General features: G+C 27.0%; 1 protein-coding gene across 1 annotated transcript in view; it reads left to right on the plus strand.

Moving 5' to 3' along the window:
• LOC145195994 (uncharacterized) overlaps positions 1-17,191 on the plus strand; it is a 247,611-nt gene that overhangs the window by 22,618 nt on the left and 207,802 nt on the right. Inside the window, exons 31-51 of the mRNA XM_090078096.1 lie at positions 216-911; positions 994-1,353; positions 1,461-1,766; positions 1,881-2,045; positions 3,246-3,407; positions 3,579-3,887; positions 4,374-4,523; positions 4,776-4,949; positions 5,492-5,662; positions 6,268-6,374; positions 7,781-7,845; positions 8,140-8,279; positions 8,350-8,643; positions 8,982-9,278; positions 9,387-9,692; positions 10,874-11,340; positions 11,446-11,543; positions 12,510-12,666; positions 12,904-12,970; positions 14,202-14,476; positions 16,356-16,527. Of these exons, the coding sequence (XP_089934222.1) occupies positions 216-911; positions 994-1,353; positions 1,461-1,766; positions 1,881-2,045; positions 3,246-3,407; positions 3,579-3,887; positions 4,374-4,523; positions 4,776-4,949; positions 5,492-5,662; positions 6,268-6,374; positions 7,781-7,845; positions 8,140-8,279; positions 8,350-8,643; positions 8,982-9,278; positions 9,387-9,692; positions 10,874-11,340; positions 11,446-11,543; positions 12,510-12,666; positions 12,904-12,970; positions 14,202-14,476; positions 16,356-16,527 (4,938 nt within the window). The remainder of the gene's footprint in view (positions 1-215; positions 912-993; positions 1,354-1,460; positions 1,767-1,880; positions 2,046-3,245; positions 3,408-3,578; positions 3,888-4,373; positions 4,524-4,775; positions 4,950-5,491; positions 5,663-6,267; positions 6,375-7,780; positions 7,846-8,139; positions 8,280-8,349; positions 8,644-8,981; positions 9,279-9,386; positions 9,693-10,873; positions 11,341-11,445; positions 11,544-12,509; positions 12,667-12,903; positions 12,971-14,201; positions 14,477-16,355; positions 16,528-17,191) is intronic.

Here is a 17,191-nt window from a genome sequence, read left to right on the forward strand (position 1 = left end):
TATTGTAAGTGACTATGAAAACATGAGATTATTTACTTAAAAAAGTTATGACACCATAAAAGTAAGCAGAGATTTGCAGATTATGTTTTAACATTCTTTGTTGCAACAGTTTTTGTTTAAAATATGGAAGTACACAGAATTATTTGTTATTGCTTAATTTTGCAGCTATTATGTTTTATGAGTTAGTTTTTAAAAATTTTTAAACATACTTTTAGAGCCAATCTGCATGACACCACTCATTATGAATTTTTATGTAGCCAGTTCAACAAATGCCATTTTTATTACCAAAAGTTTTTTACCTAGCTTTTTTCGTGGAACAAGTATTTACTGGCTATTTCATGTAGATGCTATTAGCCAGTATTTTGACCCTGGCCCTCTATCAGATGAATATCTTCAAAAACCAGTTTATCTCAAATACTCCTTAGAGAAATATTCAGGAATGTCAAGTCAGTGCAGTGAAGAAGATTTGTTGAATTACTTTACTCAAAGCACTGATTTTCATTTAAACTTGGTGGGGTTACATCCTTTTACAAAGTACCAGGTGTCAGTTCAGCCATGCAATGAAATAGGCTGTGGTGATAAATCAAATAGTGTTGAATTCCAAACATACTCTGATAAACCAAGTTGTGAGCCTACACTTCTTCTAATGCAAAACCTTTCATCCACTTCAATGCAGGTTACTTGGAGCAAGCTGAACAGCAGTTGTTCAAATATTGATTTAAATTTTATTAGTTACACCTTAAAATGCAATGGCAACCAAGGCAGCACCATTCTAAAGAAATTAACTAGCACTTTAGTTGTTTTATTAAACTTGAAAAAGTTTGAGCAAATTTGTTGTAATGTAGCAGCTTCAAATATTAATGGAACAGGACCTTTCAGTACATCAAGATGTGAATTTACTGCTGAAGGAAGTAAATATCCTTCCTTATTTGTCTTCTTATTAGTTTAATTTTATTGTTTTTCTGTATGTTACTCAGTCAAATATTTTTTTAGAACCTGAGATTGCTCCAATATGTAGTGATATTTTAATGTCATCTTTTTCTGCAACTTTAAAGTTGTTACCTCCAAATGGTAAAATGAATGGACTTGTACTTGGTATTAATGCACAGTTGTCATCAAACTCTTCAAGAGTGAATGTATCATATTTAACAAAAAATGCAACATGTTGTTTGCAGGAAAATCTATACTCATACAATTTTTATTTTGATGCATCTGATTTAAACAATGGTCTTCTAAATATTTCGTTTGAGAAACTACGCCCATTTTATGTGTACTTTGTGCAACTAAAATATTTCACTAGTATTGGTTTTGGGCCCTGGAGTTCTATATACCAATTGTTAACTGAAGAAGGGTGTAAGCGTCTTTTTTTATATATATAGTAGACTTTAAGCATTTTTTATTCATCCAAATTTTCTTTCATAATTGTCTGGAGGTGCTAAGTTTTACATTTTCTTTTTCAGTATCTGATGCACCATCTTTTATCTCTAACTATACTAACAATGTGAGAATTATAAGGGTAAATTGGGATGCAGTTCCTCCAGAAAATAGTCATGGAATAATCACTAGTTATGAAGTTTGTAGGAAACAGTTATACTTTAATGGTTCTGTAGGGCCTAACTACTGTTTTAAGCAATCAAATTGTTTGATACTTGAGTTTAACTTAACTAATCTTGATCGTGGAAGCACTCATAATATTAGTGTAGCTGCATGTAATAATGCAGGATGTGGGAAAAAAATCTTTATGGTTGCAAGCTCAATGGGATTTGGTAAGTTTTTAAGTAAGAAATTATGTGTGTAGTATTTTTATACTCTACTTTTGCTCAAACAAACCTTTAATTTGAAATATGTTAGTTTCGATTGTAGCATTTTTTTATTTCTAGTTGATGGTGAATGGATGAGCTGGTCTTATTGGAGCAAATGTAGCACAACATGTGATGAAGGAATACAATGGAGAACACGAAGTTGTACTGCTATCACTGATGGTGGCTATAGTTGCTCTGGTAATGATACAGAACATGAGGTTTGTCAACTGGAAAAATGCTTTGGTATGATAAAAAATTTCTAAGTTTTAAAATCTGCTCATTTGAATAACAGAACTGTGTTTTAAAGAAAATCTTGCAAGGTGTTCCCTCAACAATATTGGAGCCTAAATTTAGGCTCAATACAAAAGTAACAAATTGTATGCATATATTTTAACTGCAATTGATGAATTTGTTATGTGCATATATAATAAAATATATATTTATTATTTTGTATGTTTGTATAAGTTATTTTTACTAAAATTATTTTTATATAAAAGTTATTGTTCATTTTTTATACTACATATTATATTTTTACATATGAAGATTATATATTTTAGTTAGATTGCATATTTTTATGTATTTGCATATTTTTGTACTTAACATATAGTTAAATAGATAGTTGTAGACATTCTGCAAAGGTTTTTTTTAATTAATTGAAATATAATTTAAATAGATGCATAAAAATATCTTTAACAAACCATAAAAATAAGCCTAATTTTTTTATTGGGGTTTTACATTTTCTGAAGCAATAGCAATCTTTGTGAAATATCAATAGTAATTTTAGTTTTAAGAATAATATGATGATGGATTAGTTGAAAAAGTCTTTCAAAAAAAAAAGAAAGCAGTACATTTAAAAATAAAGTGAATTTTCCACATGTAAAACATGAATATTTGTTAAAACTTTAAAAGTAAACACTGTTTAAACTGCATTTAAAATTTGTAGAAAGTGTTTTAAATTTTAAAAAACATTTTCTATGGAGACTTAGAAAAGTACATTGATTCAATATTTACTTGGAATAAGAATCCTAAGTTTGAGAAGAATCAAGTCTGATAAATGTTTTTAAAAGCAAGTTAAATTCCTATCATTAAAACCTTAGCGAATTTCTGTGAGTCTTCATACTTTACTTATGAAACTGGCTTTTTATAAATTTTTTCTAGGTTTTTTTTACATGCAAATGTTTTTTTTTAGTTATTTATAATGTAATTATTAACTTTATAAATATAGGTATTAACTTTATAAACTTTTACTTTGTGAAGCTAAAATTTTGTTTTTAAAAAAACTTACTAATATGTCATTCCTTTCAATTTTTCTTTACTTTATGTTGTTTATATACTATAAACCTTTAACATTAGTATAATTAGATTTAATTAAGTAATATTTATAGATAATACTTTTTAAACAAAGCTTAAATAAGTTTTATAGCAGTTATATATTCTTTACAGTGGATGGAAACTGGTCTGAGTGGTCAATGTGGAGTGACTGTAGTCAGACATGCAATGAAGGAACCAAAATGAGAAAGCGCATATGCACACCTCCTTTAAAGAGATTTATTTGCATGGGAAGCAATATAAGTTATGAAACTTGTTTCCTTCGAAGTTGCTCAAGTACTTTTACTAATGTCTTATTAAAATGTTAAAGCATTATCATTCTTTTCAAAAAAATTTTAACTCATATTTTTAAAATTTTGACTTCACATTTTAAGAATCAATTAAAATTTCAAATTTTATTTTTTAAAAAGTTTTTAGTTTTGTTTCAGCTTTCAACATTTTTTGTAGGTTTTGTGTTGGGTAGAGAAGGTATTACTGATTGCAATTCTGTATGTGAAGAGAAGGAATTAGTTTGCTCAAGAACCTATTCAGAAAGATACAATGACAGTTCCATCTTCTTGCATGCTTCTTCTCCTATTTTATGTAATCTTAACATCACTGCTGGTAGCTTGTATAGCTCTGACTTAGACCCAAGTTTTAACAGTGCTGGGGGTTTTTGTTATGGTTACATAAATATACCAAAAGATGTCCAATGTATAAGTGAGAAAAAATTTACTCAAAAAAATATGCATCGATTGTGCAACTGCATTAATAAAGGTAAGGAAGATGTCTTAAGATTTGTCAATTTGTATTAAATTTTATCAATTTTTAACCATAGAGCTATATAGGTAAAAAGGCAATTTGGTAAAAAGGCATATTCTTTTATATGACATTAAATTAACTTTTTTTTTTTTAAAAAACATTTTTTCACTTCAAATCATTTAGACAGATAATGTATGTGCTATGGCTGCAATAGTTTAAACTGTTATTAAATTATGATTTTCTAACCTTCAGAGAATGATTTCATTAAAGATTTTTACCATATGTTGTTTTAAATAGTGGACTTCTATGAAGTTATTAAACTTTTTAAAATTAAAATGTGTAGAAAAAAATCCACCCATTTTAAAAAAGGATTTTGTTTTGTGATCTTTTTTTTTCTTTCTATCTTTACATGAAGTTATTGGATTTCAGAAATCTTTACATGTATTTTTTTTGTTTGAAAAAGTTAATCCTTAGTTTAATGTTAAAGATTTGTATCTCCAGGAGATATTGGATTTGATGAATGGTTAGAATGGAGTTTGTGCAGTGAAACTTGTGGAGAAAAAAGTTTCATGATAAGGAAAAGAATCTGTCATGCAAACTGTAGTGGCATATCTTTAGATAGAAAAGCATGTAATGTTCCAGTTTGTCCAGGTATCATATATGTGTTTGTATTAAGGCAACTTTTTGCCGATAGGAAAGAAAAATTTATTTTTAAGATTTAGTTATTAACAAATTTTTTTCAACATTAAAAAATACCTGGGAAAAGCAAATTAATCAAATAATATCATGTTGATTTAGTCTAATAAAAACCTAGTTATTTTTATGTATACCAAAATTAGAACTTGAAAAAAATAAAAAAGACAAGAATTCTGTTTAAATTAACTATAAATCCCTTTTTCTTAGTTGATGGTGAATGGGGAAGTTGGGGACCATATGGAGATTGTAATGCAACTTGTGGTTATGGTGTTTATACTCGCACAAGAAATTGTGATAATCCAATTCCTATTGGAAGTGGCACACCATGTCAAGGTCTACAGGAAGATATACTTCCTGAATGTAATGCTTTTCCTTGTCCCGGTAAGTGCTGTACTTTTCCTAAAGAACAATTTTTATACCTGGTTTTGTTTGTGACTCAAAGAAATTCTGAACTTTTTAAAAAAAATTTTAGTTTCGTAAAGGTTAATTAATGCTATGCACAATTTTAAACATGATTTTCCACTTTTAAATTTGCTTTAAAAAGTGGAAAGTTAAATTTATTTTTAAGTTAAAGTTAAGAATGAAATTAATGTAAATGATAAAAAGCTTTATGATTTTTCAGATTTATAGAAATTCTATGTAAACATTTAAGAATTTCTCTACAAAACTTATGGAATGCCAAAATACCAAAATTCTATATAAACTCTAAAGAAATTTTTGTCCTGGGTTTGTTGGGCTTTCTAGGTTTCTAAAGATATTTTTGTCCTGGGCTTGCTGTAAAAATAGAATAACAATTCTATATAAGACACTTGGTTGAAACAGAATTTTTAAAGTTTCATTTGAGGTGTTTTGGCAGCCAAATATCTTTTTTTTTATGCTGTATTAAGAAACTTTTAATCTCTATTTTTCATTTATCTATTTAGTTAATGGTGGATTTTCAGAGTGGGCTGAATGGTCAATTTGTGACCAACCATGTGGTAATGGGGAAAAAACTAAGATGCGATATTGTAACAAACCAGTACCAATGAACAATGGGTTGGAATGTAATGGGAGTTTTACGATGTCTGAAAGTTGTGTATTGCCGCCTTGTAAGGGTATGACTTTTTTATGAAGTATTTTAGTTCTGCATACAATTTGAAATTTTTTTGAGGAGTTTATAAATTAGGTCTTTAAATATTTATGGTAATAATATTTTAGCCAATTTATGGCTAAAATATTACTAACATAAGTATTTAAAGACTTGATTTATAAAATTGAAAAGTAATTGCAGTCAAGACGTCATGTAAACAGACATTTTTACAATAATATTAAGAATTGATTAGGTGTTATCTTCAGGTAATATAGCACTTGTTAGATTACTGAGATTAAAGTAGGATTGAATCAAGAGACAGTACTTTTGTTCAGTATATGAGTGCTTTTAGTTTTACTAAATTCTAAATGACCATATATTACTGAAAAAGAAATAAACCACATAATTCATGATTGAATAAATGTCTCATTTAACAAGTGAAAGATTCAATATTAGGAAGAATCTGACAAAAAACAGATTTTTTGGTAAAACAGTTATTGGATTACTATAAAGGAATTAAAAATTTTTTTTTACAACCATAAGTTGCTACATGTTTATTTTTACTTAAGATTGTAACTATTTAATCGTTGATGAATAAAATGTTTTTACGTTTCTCATTTCTTTTTTTAGCTGTTGAAGTAAACTTGGTTCAAAGAACTCTAGAAAAATGGTTTTGGAAAATGTATATTATTACCTCAGAGGAAGCCCAAAACTTTTCTTTGCAATTCAAGGAGTCTGTATGATATGCTTTTTATTTTATTTTTAATCCTGTTTAAATTTGCAATGGTGCTTTTTTTAAATCTTAATTTTCAAAAGTTAAGTGGTAAAACATAAAGTTAATTAAAACATGATCAGCTTTAAAAATCAGATAAAGATGATTAAGTTAAAAATTACAAACTTGCGTGGAAAATCTAAAACAAAAATCACTTGAAGTATATGCTCTATTACTATTAAGTTAAATGAAAAAAAAAACTATTTAGTTAAAAACTTGTTCTCATGCTTGTAGTCATCTTTTGTGGTTTTAAGTGTTTTACATATTTGTAGCATTCTGCATAATAAATTTTCCAGTTTTTAAACTCTTTTTTACCACTTGCTTTTAAGTTTTTGCATCTTTTAACTGTTGACATAAAATTAATATTTATGTCTTATTTTATTTAATCATTTTCCTAAAAAATTTTAAGGAATGCTTGGAGTCCTTATTCCCTTGAAAAAAAGTTATCCGGCTTCCCAAATGGAGTCTCTCAACTCCAAACCATAGTTGCTTCCAATTGACCACAGTTTCAGTTACTTCCTTTTTTTTGTAGTATCCCAGTCTGTTGAACTAAGTTTTTTTTACAACTTGCCCTAATTCGCATTACTTTTCTTTCCACAATTTATATTGTCAATTGTGTTTCTACTGATAAATCATGTTTGCTTGCTATTTTTTATTTTCAAATGTTAACTTAAAAAAACAAAATTACAGTTATTATAGAACTTCACTCTAGCAAAAATTTACCATAATTAATTTTATTGAAATGTAATGTTTATGTTTGTTTCATAGCATCTTAACAAAACATTGATCTTTTTGACCACAAGGTTTAAAGAAACTGTAAATGCCCACTTGAGATAATATTTTATTTTTCTAAATTATCTATTCATATTTATATCACAATGGTTTACCAATATTGTAAAAAAAAAAAAAAAAAAAGAAATAAAATAAGTTTAAGCATTTTTTAAAAATATGTCATTCAAATATTTATGGACAGTATTGAAGGCATTTTTTAAATGTTACACTATGAAGCTGTTTTAAAAAATTTAACTTAACTAATAACTATGAGATTAGTTGTTTTTTAAATCATTAACATTTGGATCAAATGAGAGAGCAATACTGTTTGAGGCTACTTTTTCACCAATGAGTTACTCTCAAATAGGGTCATACTGAGTTATAACATACTACTGACAGAATTATTACCTTTAAAATATTACTGAGTTAAATCGGGAGCTGCAGTGCAAGGTTGGATTTAGGCAGCAGAATAATCAGAACATTGTATACACTGGTGGAAGCATATCAGTGATTTCCAAATTTTTTTTTCATTTTGTTTAATTTTTTCTTAACTTACATGTAATAGTTTTTAAATAGTTGTTTCACTGTTTTTTACTATAGGTCTTTGCATACTTCCGTAAAAATAACTTAAAAGGTTTAAATGATGTAGTTGTAAACAAACTTCAGTAGGTTTTTATCTTCAGTTATATTTTTGTGTTTATTTTACTGATACTTCAATGTCTATGATTACAGCATTATTTTTATTTAAAGTATCTTTTCAAACTCTATCTATTGTTAACTTATTACTAATTTACCATTTCCTTACTATAAATCATAACTAGTTTTATAGTAGTTTGTTAATACCCTGGAAATTAATTATTATTATTGTATCTTAAAAAGTTAATTATTAATAAAAGTTAACATTTCTTTTAAATAATATTAATGAAAACAACATATATTTATACCATGGTTTTTTACAGGATGGGTAGTGTTATTGTTAACTATACTCTATTGTTTGACTACTTGCATGGTCAAATGGTTGAATATCTTGATGGAATAAATGCAACTGGAAAACTAATGAACATAACAATAGTTAGTACACAGTATTCTTCAAAAGATGGTATGTAGATTTTAATTGAATAGATTTTTATAAAAAAACTTTATAATTGATAAACTTCTCCTTCCTTTAGTGAATTGTCCAGCTCCATTCAATATTTCTGTTTTGTTGAATAACCAAAATAAAATCTTCATTTCTTGGTTACGAAAAAAATGTAACAGTACAGAAATATGGTTGTATATCTATTACAAAGACATAACAGCTAAGACCTCTGTTTGGGAATGGAAGGGGATCCCCTTAGACTCTCAAAATTTAGTTTTATCTGATCTTGTTCCTTTTCATCAGTACAAAGCTTATATGTTAACTGCAATGTCTAATGGAAACAGTCTGCCAAGTACCATATTTTTTATCCAGGCTCCTGGAAAAGGTCTGATTTATTTTTAACTTTTGAGAATTAAAAAGAGTTTTTTGCTTTAACTTCATATTTTTTAAACTTCATATTTTTTAAACTAAGCTGAGTAAATTTATTAAATTTATTAAAAGCTGAGTAAATTTATTAAATTTATTAAAAGCTGAGTAAATTTATTAAATTTATTAAAAGCTGAGTAAATTTATTAAATTTATTAAAAGCTGAGTAAATTTATTAAATTTATTAAAAGCTGAGTAAATTTATTAAATTTATTAAAAGCTGAGTAAATTTATTAAATTTATTAAAAGCTGAGTAAATTTATTAAATGATTAAACAAAAACAAATTTTTTTTAAAGGTCCTAATAACCCCCCATCAAGTGTTACAACAGAATCTATGAAGTCAACTGAAATATATGTTGAGTGGGCTGAAATTTCAGAGCTATACAGCAATAGCAAAGTACTTGGTTACAAAATAAGATACAAGGTTTATCTGTCAAGTGAGTCATTAACAGAAGTGGAAACACAAAATGGTTTTAATGCATTTACTTTAAAAAAATTAAAACCATTTACCTTATACTATATTGAAGTGTATGGATACAATATATTTGGCCCTAGTCCTCCAATTTTTTCCATGTGTAAAACAATTGAAGATGGTAAGCTTAATTAACATGTTTATTAAATTGTTTAAAAAAAGTTTAGGGAAAATGTATTTGTCATTTCTTGCTTAACTTATTCTAAAAATATTAAGTGATTTGTTTTAGTTCCATCTGCTTCAGTTCCAAACATTAAAATATACGATATGCAATCCATTGACTGGTGGTCAGTGTCTTGGGATCCAATTCCAGCTGAGTATGCTAATGGAGTTTTGCGTGGTTACAAACTTACTTATTACTTGAGCTACCAATCTGGAAAAGAAGTTAGCGGAGAAAAAATTAAAAAGATAGTTGAACTTGATTCATTCACACGATATTACAAACAAAGAAACCTCCAAAACTATGCTATTTATAGGTTGAGCATAGCAGGCTTTACCTCAGCAGGTAATGGTCCATCTGAGGAGTTTGAAGCTAGTGAGTGCTTTTCTTTTCTTTTTTTTTTTTACTTTTTTCTTTCCTCTTTTTGTAAAATATGAAACAAATTTCTAATATTTAATTTTTTCAAATAAAAAGCATGGAAATAATAAAAATTGGAAATATAACAAATTATATCAAAAGAATATATCTATTACTTAGTTGAATAAGAAAGTAAGTTAACTCAGTATCAAATCTATTAAGTTATTTGTAAATATTTGTGATAAACAACAATTAGAAACATGTGTAGCAAAATATGTCTAGCAAAACAAGCCTAGCAAAACATGTCCAGCAAAACATAAAGTTTAATAGAAAGTTTTTCACTTTTTTTGTGATTTTTTCGCTTGATTGGAAATGAAAGTTTATAAAAAATTTACCCAAATTAACTTCTGAAATTTACCATAATTTATCATGACTTATAATAAATTCTCCCAATTAAAAGTTCACGCTATATTTCTTTATATGTTACTCTTGGTGTATACTAATCTAAATTAAAAAAATATCACCTAAGTTGGGCAAAAAAAGGGGACTTTAAAAGTACCGCTAGTATAGCCATTTTTTCTTAAGCTACAAAATAGCAAAAAATGAATATTAAAAAGCAAGTGGTTCCTAAATTTACATTTTTTAAATGCAATATTATTTTCACATTTTTACTAAATAAATTTTTCGTGACAAAAATGGTTGATCAAAAATGAGCCATATCAATCTTGTTGAAAATAAGTACTAGGATACTGAGAAATATATTTTCTTTGCCCCCAGGTTTTGATGAGCTTGTTTTCAACTAAATTTATTGATAAAGATATATCCTTTGAATGCTATTCAAAATTATTAATCAACTTTTTTAAAATGTGGTTTCCTTAAAGATAATATTTTTTTATTTTGTTTGATAAAGATCATGAGCTCACTTATAAAGTTGAGAACTCAATACAACTGTAACTTACATGGTGATAATTAAATTGTGCTTTGGAATGTTTGTTATCTTACAGTAAAGGGCTTTTTTTTAGATTTTGTTTAAGATGAAAATTTCTTTTTAATTATTTTCACAAATATATTTATTCATGAATTTGTATATTTATCTCATCTTACAAAGAAATATTTTTTATTACTTGTAACTACTCTAAAGCAGTAATAAATAGGAAAACAGAAAAATTTTAAGACCTTTTTTTTTTAATTCTTTACAGAAACTTGCAAGTGTACAGAAAATCTTTTTGCTAACTGGTATGTTAAGGAACCATTTACCTCAGCTGAAGCTAATGATACTGGTTTTTTTATGGAAGTGCTAGAAGATTTGGTTGTTCAATCATGTGGTTCATGCAAAAGCTACCCAAGTAAAGTCTCAAAACTTTATTTTAGAAGATCAAAGTTTGGTAATAATCCTGTAAAAAAGTCAGAGTATGATTTAAAATCTTCCATAAATGATGATGTACATTTAAGTTTTCCAATATTTGGAAGAAGTGGTCGCGAAGTTGCACCAAACAGTACATTTGTTTTACTTATAAAATCACCTGGTATTGCTGCAGTGGTCCGTGATGAAAATATTGTTGATATAATTCTTTTGAAACTGGTTTTAAATGTCTTCACTGTGTGGGCTTTTTTATTGATCACTTGTTTAATAGCTTCAATATTTGGCATGCTGGTTTGGTTTACAGTAAGAAACTTATTTAAAAGTTTATATATTATGCTGTTGACTTGCATTGAAATGTATTTTTAATCAAAAGAAACTAGTGTTAAAAAAATTGTTGTTTTCCTATAGGATCAGTTTTCAAATCCTAATGAATTTATAATTGGAAATGCATGGAAAGGACCTCTTATTGGCTTTTGGTTTTCTTTTATTACTATGACAACAGTGGGGTAAGATTGCAAATTATAGTGCATTGGAACATGGTCAAAGATCTTACAACACATCCACAGAAATCTTTTTTTGGATTATGATTGGAAAACGTTTCCTTTTTCAAACAATGTAAAAATCAACTTTTTTTTTGAGGACCAGCCTCATTTTTTGCAAGTCTTCTTTATTCGCACCAGTATCAACATACTAAAAATTGAGTATGTCCATACCTCTTATTTACCTATCTTGAACAACAAAAATTGTTTACCTATCTTGTACAACAAAATAAATTGTTTGAGCAAGGAAATTTTTTCTGATAATAATCCAGAAAAAAATTCTGGAATATGTTGCAAGGTCTTAGAGCATGTTCCTAAGCACCCTGTTGTTATTAGTTGGTAATTTGCTTGTTGAATCCAATAAATTAACTTGTATATTTTTATTGTTTTCTCAAAGTTTGATTTTAAAGCACAGTTTCAGTAAAGAAGAAGAACTATTTTTGCAAAAAGCTTTTATTTTTTTCAATTTCTTATTTATTATTTTTTTGTTTGTTTTTATGAGTATAAGAAATCTTTAAAAAGTATTTTTAAAAATTTCTTTTTATTTAAACAAAAATCTCATCACTAACTATAAGACTTATTATCATAGTTATTACTATTTAAAACAAAAATCCAACTTTAAATTAGCATTCTAAATTCTATAACCGTTTCTTAATAAAGCAATAAAAAAAAAATAAGTAGTCTGATAAACACCCTAATTCTTGATGGATCTTCTTAAACTGTGTTTGATAGTGAATATATATATATTTTTTTACTTTTATAACTAACCCTTACATTAGGTTTGTTAAAGTGTGTTAAATTGATATACCAAATTTGTCTGAATTGTAAAATTAAAGCAAATTTTTATGAATCAATAAACCATAAAAAATTCCTTTTTATAAGAATAAAAGAAAAACTTATCAAAAAACTTTTTTTTTTCCTGAATTAATTTAGATATGGAGACATGGCCCCTCGATCCATTTTAGCTAGAGTTGTTGTAATGATTTGGTTTATTGCTGGGATGATACTTAACAGTATTACAATTGGATTTGTTGTTATTAATCTTACCTCAACTTCCTTGCCACCTCAATTTATATTGTATGATACTAAGGTAATTTTGATGAAGTTTTATCTTTTTTATTCTATATTCAAATTTTCAATTCAATTCTTAATTCAAGCTTATTTGCTTTCCTATTACATTAAAATCTTTATGAAAATCAATAAAAATAAAGATGTGATAAGTAAGAGATGCTAAACATTTTTTCAATAAACTGCATTTAAGTTTAATGATTTTAAGTTTAATGATTTTAATTTTAATGAAATTTAAAATTCAATTTTTGTAATTTAGGTTGCTGCATTGGAAAGCTCATTTGAACATAGAACTGCTCTAATTAAAAATGCAAGGCTGTCTAGTGGTAAGCAGATTTAAAATTTTCAAACATAGGGTTCATCTCATTTTACATATAGCTTGATTGAGCTATTACATTATATTACATACATAGTAAACAAGTCCTTCTTTAAAATCTTCAGATATATGATGTTAATCAGCTTCACAGATACAAAGTATTTGATCTCAGTATAAGTAATTAAAGAAAAATGAAAGTACATTTGTCTAGTAAACACTTCTATTATGTCCTCCAAAACGTTTTTATAAAGTTTTAAAAGTTAAACTTATTGTGTTTCTATAAACAAAAAAATGCATGCAACTACTGAAAAAAAATGTCACATCCTTTTTAGGATCATCGAATATCTAAGACTTGATGAGTTTATTAGTTTTTTCTTGTGTAATCTCATTCCATGTGGCTTGTCAATTTTCAGTTCAATTGAGACCAAATAATTGAGCTGGTCATTCCATTATTTCCATTTGATTAGCTTCAAAAAACCAATGTGACTTCCACCACCATGTTTGGCTATTCCTCTTATGTATTTACAAGCCAAATGTTTACCTTTAGGTCTATGTACCTTCAAATTACCATCAGGACCTTTAAAATTATACTTTGATTCATTACTCCACAATACCCTTTTCTAATCATTAATAGTCAAGTGTCTATGAACATTTTAAAATTCAATTTTTTCAATTCTTTGGATAAATGAAAGACTTTTTTGCTAATCTGAAGCTCAAAAAATCCTGAAAGTTGTAACCATCTGCAAACTGCATTTTGCAACACAGAAAAATTCAGTTTTTGAATTGTTTTTTGATATGTTCTTAAAAAGTTAAATTATACTTTTTTCCTGCCATTATAAAAAGCCTATATTAAAAAAAAATTGTTTGTAAGGCAGAAGTTCTAAATATTAAAATGTTCTCTTACCAAAACAGCATTAATCCATGATTTAAAGTCAATATTACTCCTGATAATGTGACATGAATCGCAAAAATGAATGCTTAATTTTTTTTTGCAATTAGAATAGAGCAGTTTCCTAAAGTTTTGAAGTACCATATTTTTAAATAAAACTAAAAATTCATACAAAACAACATGGTTATTCATTTTCAAGTAGTTGCATTATGTACAAATCTTTTCCTTGTATGTAGTAGTATTAATTTGGTTTCATTTAAAGAGTATTTTTCTTAAAAAATACTCTATGTACACTTTGTATATTGTACAACTGAAATTGAAAAAAAAAATTTGTTATATTGTATTTGTTTAGAAATCCATTACAGCAGCATTGAGCAAATGTTGAACGATTTGGAAAAAAAAGTAGTTGATATGGTGTATGTTGATACTTTCTCATTAATGGGATATAAAAAAACTCTTGAGGAAAAGTCTCTTAAAATGGCATTTATTGATTCAAAAATTCCTGTTGGATATGGTTTTGCATTATCAGGATTGACTGTGGTATTAGATATAGATATAAAAAGCTTTATTGAAGACAAAAGTGCTGCAGTTACTGCATTTGCTCAATCCCTTCATGACAGATTTCCGGTTAGAATTTTTAAAAATCTTTAGTATTTCAAATTACGACATTGAATTTTTGCTAATAGGTTTGTTAAGTTTACTTTGGTTTTTTGTTTGATTGTCTGCAAGGGTACTCGTTTTTGAGAAAAATAATTTTTTTTATTCTGAAAAGCAGATAAGATTTGTTGAAGACAGAAAAATTAGTGTCAACTTTAAAGCCAATTTAGGGTTTCTCCATCAATCAAGCTAATTTTCAATATAATCTCCTCTACCTTTAATTACAGCCTTAAAATGTCCTGAAGAATGCTTTAAAATCTTGCCAAAACAGGTCTAAATTGAGTTGGAACTTATTTTTTTAACTTGGAGATTAGGTCCTTCAATTTGGAAAATGCATCATATCTGCATCCTTTTAAAGTGACATCAATAAATATACTTTTTAATTCGTGATATAATCAACATTGCATTTGTCATAAGTTGATGCTTTAAAAATACAACAATTGCTATTCGCCATACTTCAAAATACAAATAAGTATATACTTTTTATTCTGTAGTAGATTTAACAGACTAAGACCACCAAAAAAAACTTTTCATAATTGGTTAATTGAAAGTTTTTTAAAAAGATCATTCTAACTTGTTTGATTTAATTGTGGATGCTAACTTGTACTGTGACATCTTTAAACAAAATTTCTATGTACAAATTTTATTTTGGATTTTTCAGTCTGAGACTCTTAAACACACAGCTGATAACCAAGGAATTTGTGTGATTAAAAAAGTGTGATTAAAATGACCTTTACTATAAAGTTGAGTATTTATAATTCTAATAGTTGAAAAATACTTTTAAACAAGAGGGAAAATCCTAAAGCTGCATTGTCAGAAACATATCCAATAACAGCCAAAGAAAAATTAAAAACTTATTGGAACTGAAGTGAAGAGCAATTATAAATCCATAATCAGTTTCAGCAATTTTAACTCCATAATATTCAATTTTATTGATCTTGATTTATCAAGTTCAATAAACTTGATGATTCTGAAATTAAAATTGCTAAAGTTGTTCAAAACTTCAACAGTTGTTCAAAACAAAATGATCGTTAGTTAAACTAGTTCCTAACTAAATGTATTGTTACAATTAATAACTTAGTTGTTGATTCAATTAGTAATTTAAAAATGAAAATAAACATAACACAATCCAAAATGTATAGAAAATGCATTTGTAAAAAATTAATTGACGTCTCCATTATCTCCATTAAACATACTTTGTTTAAAGAGTTTTACCTACAATTTAGGTTTGTTATCATAGATGATTAATTTTCCAATCCAACTCTGATTTTTGGTTTCTCAGCTTCAGGTTCAATATGTATCTAGAGGGGTATCTGCTATTGTTTTAGCAATCTTTTACTTGATAATCTTTTTTTTAAGGTTTAGCTCCTTTAAAAGAGTTTGCAAATGATTTTTTTTTGTTGAAGGCTTTGAAAAAAAAGGAGCTGTTAATTTCCCACATGAATGATTTTCAGTTTTTGTCACTTTTCTTACCTTCATATAGAAAACCAACTTTTAATTTACGACATATGTGCATTTAAAATCATCTTTATTTTTACATTTTTAATAAGCTTTATCTTTATATTTAAAATGATCTTTTTATATTTTTATGATAGTATGATATACTTTATAATGTATTCTATTTGTTTATTTAGATATTCTGTTTTGTTAATAAGTTATGCACTGGATATATATTTTATATTACAAGACCGGATATATATTAAAAAACCTGGTGCATCGCAAATATTGTTTTTATCTACAAAAAGAAAATTTAAACATATTTACCTGTAACGAAACCTGTAACCTGTAAACATAAACCTGTAACGAAACGTTCGTCATATTCATTTGTTTGTTTTTATTGTTTTTTTAGGAACTTGTTGTTGAGAATCCAGATGAAACAGTAAATGACATGTTTTCTGAAAAGTCTATGACATACAAAAAATCACTCATTTTTCTAGGCTATCTGATTGCTGGCATGACATTTTTAGGATTGTGCGTCAATATCAAACAAGGTCTAACTAAAATCAAAGTCCGAAACGAACGTAAGTTGAACAACTATTCATTGATTACTTAGATCAACTACTTTTCAAATGTTTACATCGACTACTTATCAACAAAACTTAAAACTTTAAAGGTCATTTTCCGTAACAAATTTGATGATTGCAGTGTCATCAATTATAAGCACTTATTTAAAGACAAAAAAAAGCTACAGAAAATTTAAAAATTACTTGCCTAATTCCTGTGGCAAGTTTCTCTTCATAACATGTTTCATTATGTTTTTCTATTATATTCTTATCAAGCTTATTTGAAATAAAGTTAATTGAAACACCATTGCTAAGATAATTCAAAGTGGTCTTGTTGCCAAAATAATCATAAAGAAGATGTCAAGAGCGAAAATTTAATTGTTGTAGTTGGCTATTAAAAACTTTAAGAAAAATCCTCGAACATATACTGCGGCAAGTGAAATTTGACTTAGAAGCTAAGTTGCTCTTTTGCATTGCATTTTTCAAAAGGAATTTAAAACTTTGTTTCACCCCATGTGATCTTTCAATAAATGTTTTTTTAGAAAAACTAAAACTGAACAAAAAAAAATAAAATTTATCTATGATGCAAAAAAGATTTTAATATTGTCCAGAGTATAAAATGTTACAACTAAATAATGAAACAAATTTTGAAGCTCCCTAACTATCTATCATAACCACATGA

The sequence above is a fragment of the Hydra viridissima genome, unplaced genomic scaffold (assembly GCF_058129835.1).
Source record: "Hydra viridissima isolate aposymbiotic clone 2 unplaced genomic scaffold, HvirCarnegie_v1 scaffold_2, whole genome shotgun sequence".
Classification (NCBI taxonomy): domain Eukaryota; kingdom Metazoa; phylum Cnidaria; class Hydrozoa; order Anthoathecata; family Hydridae; genus Hydra; species Hydra viridissima.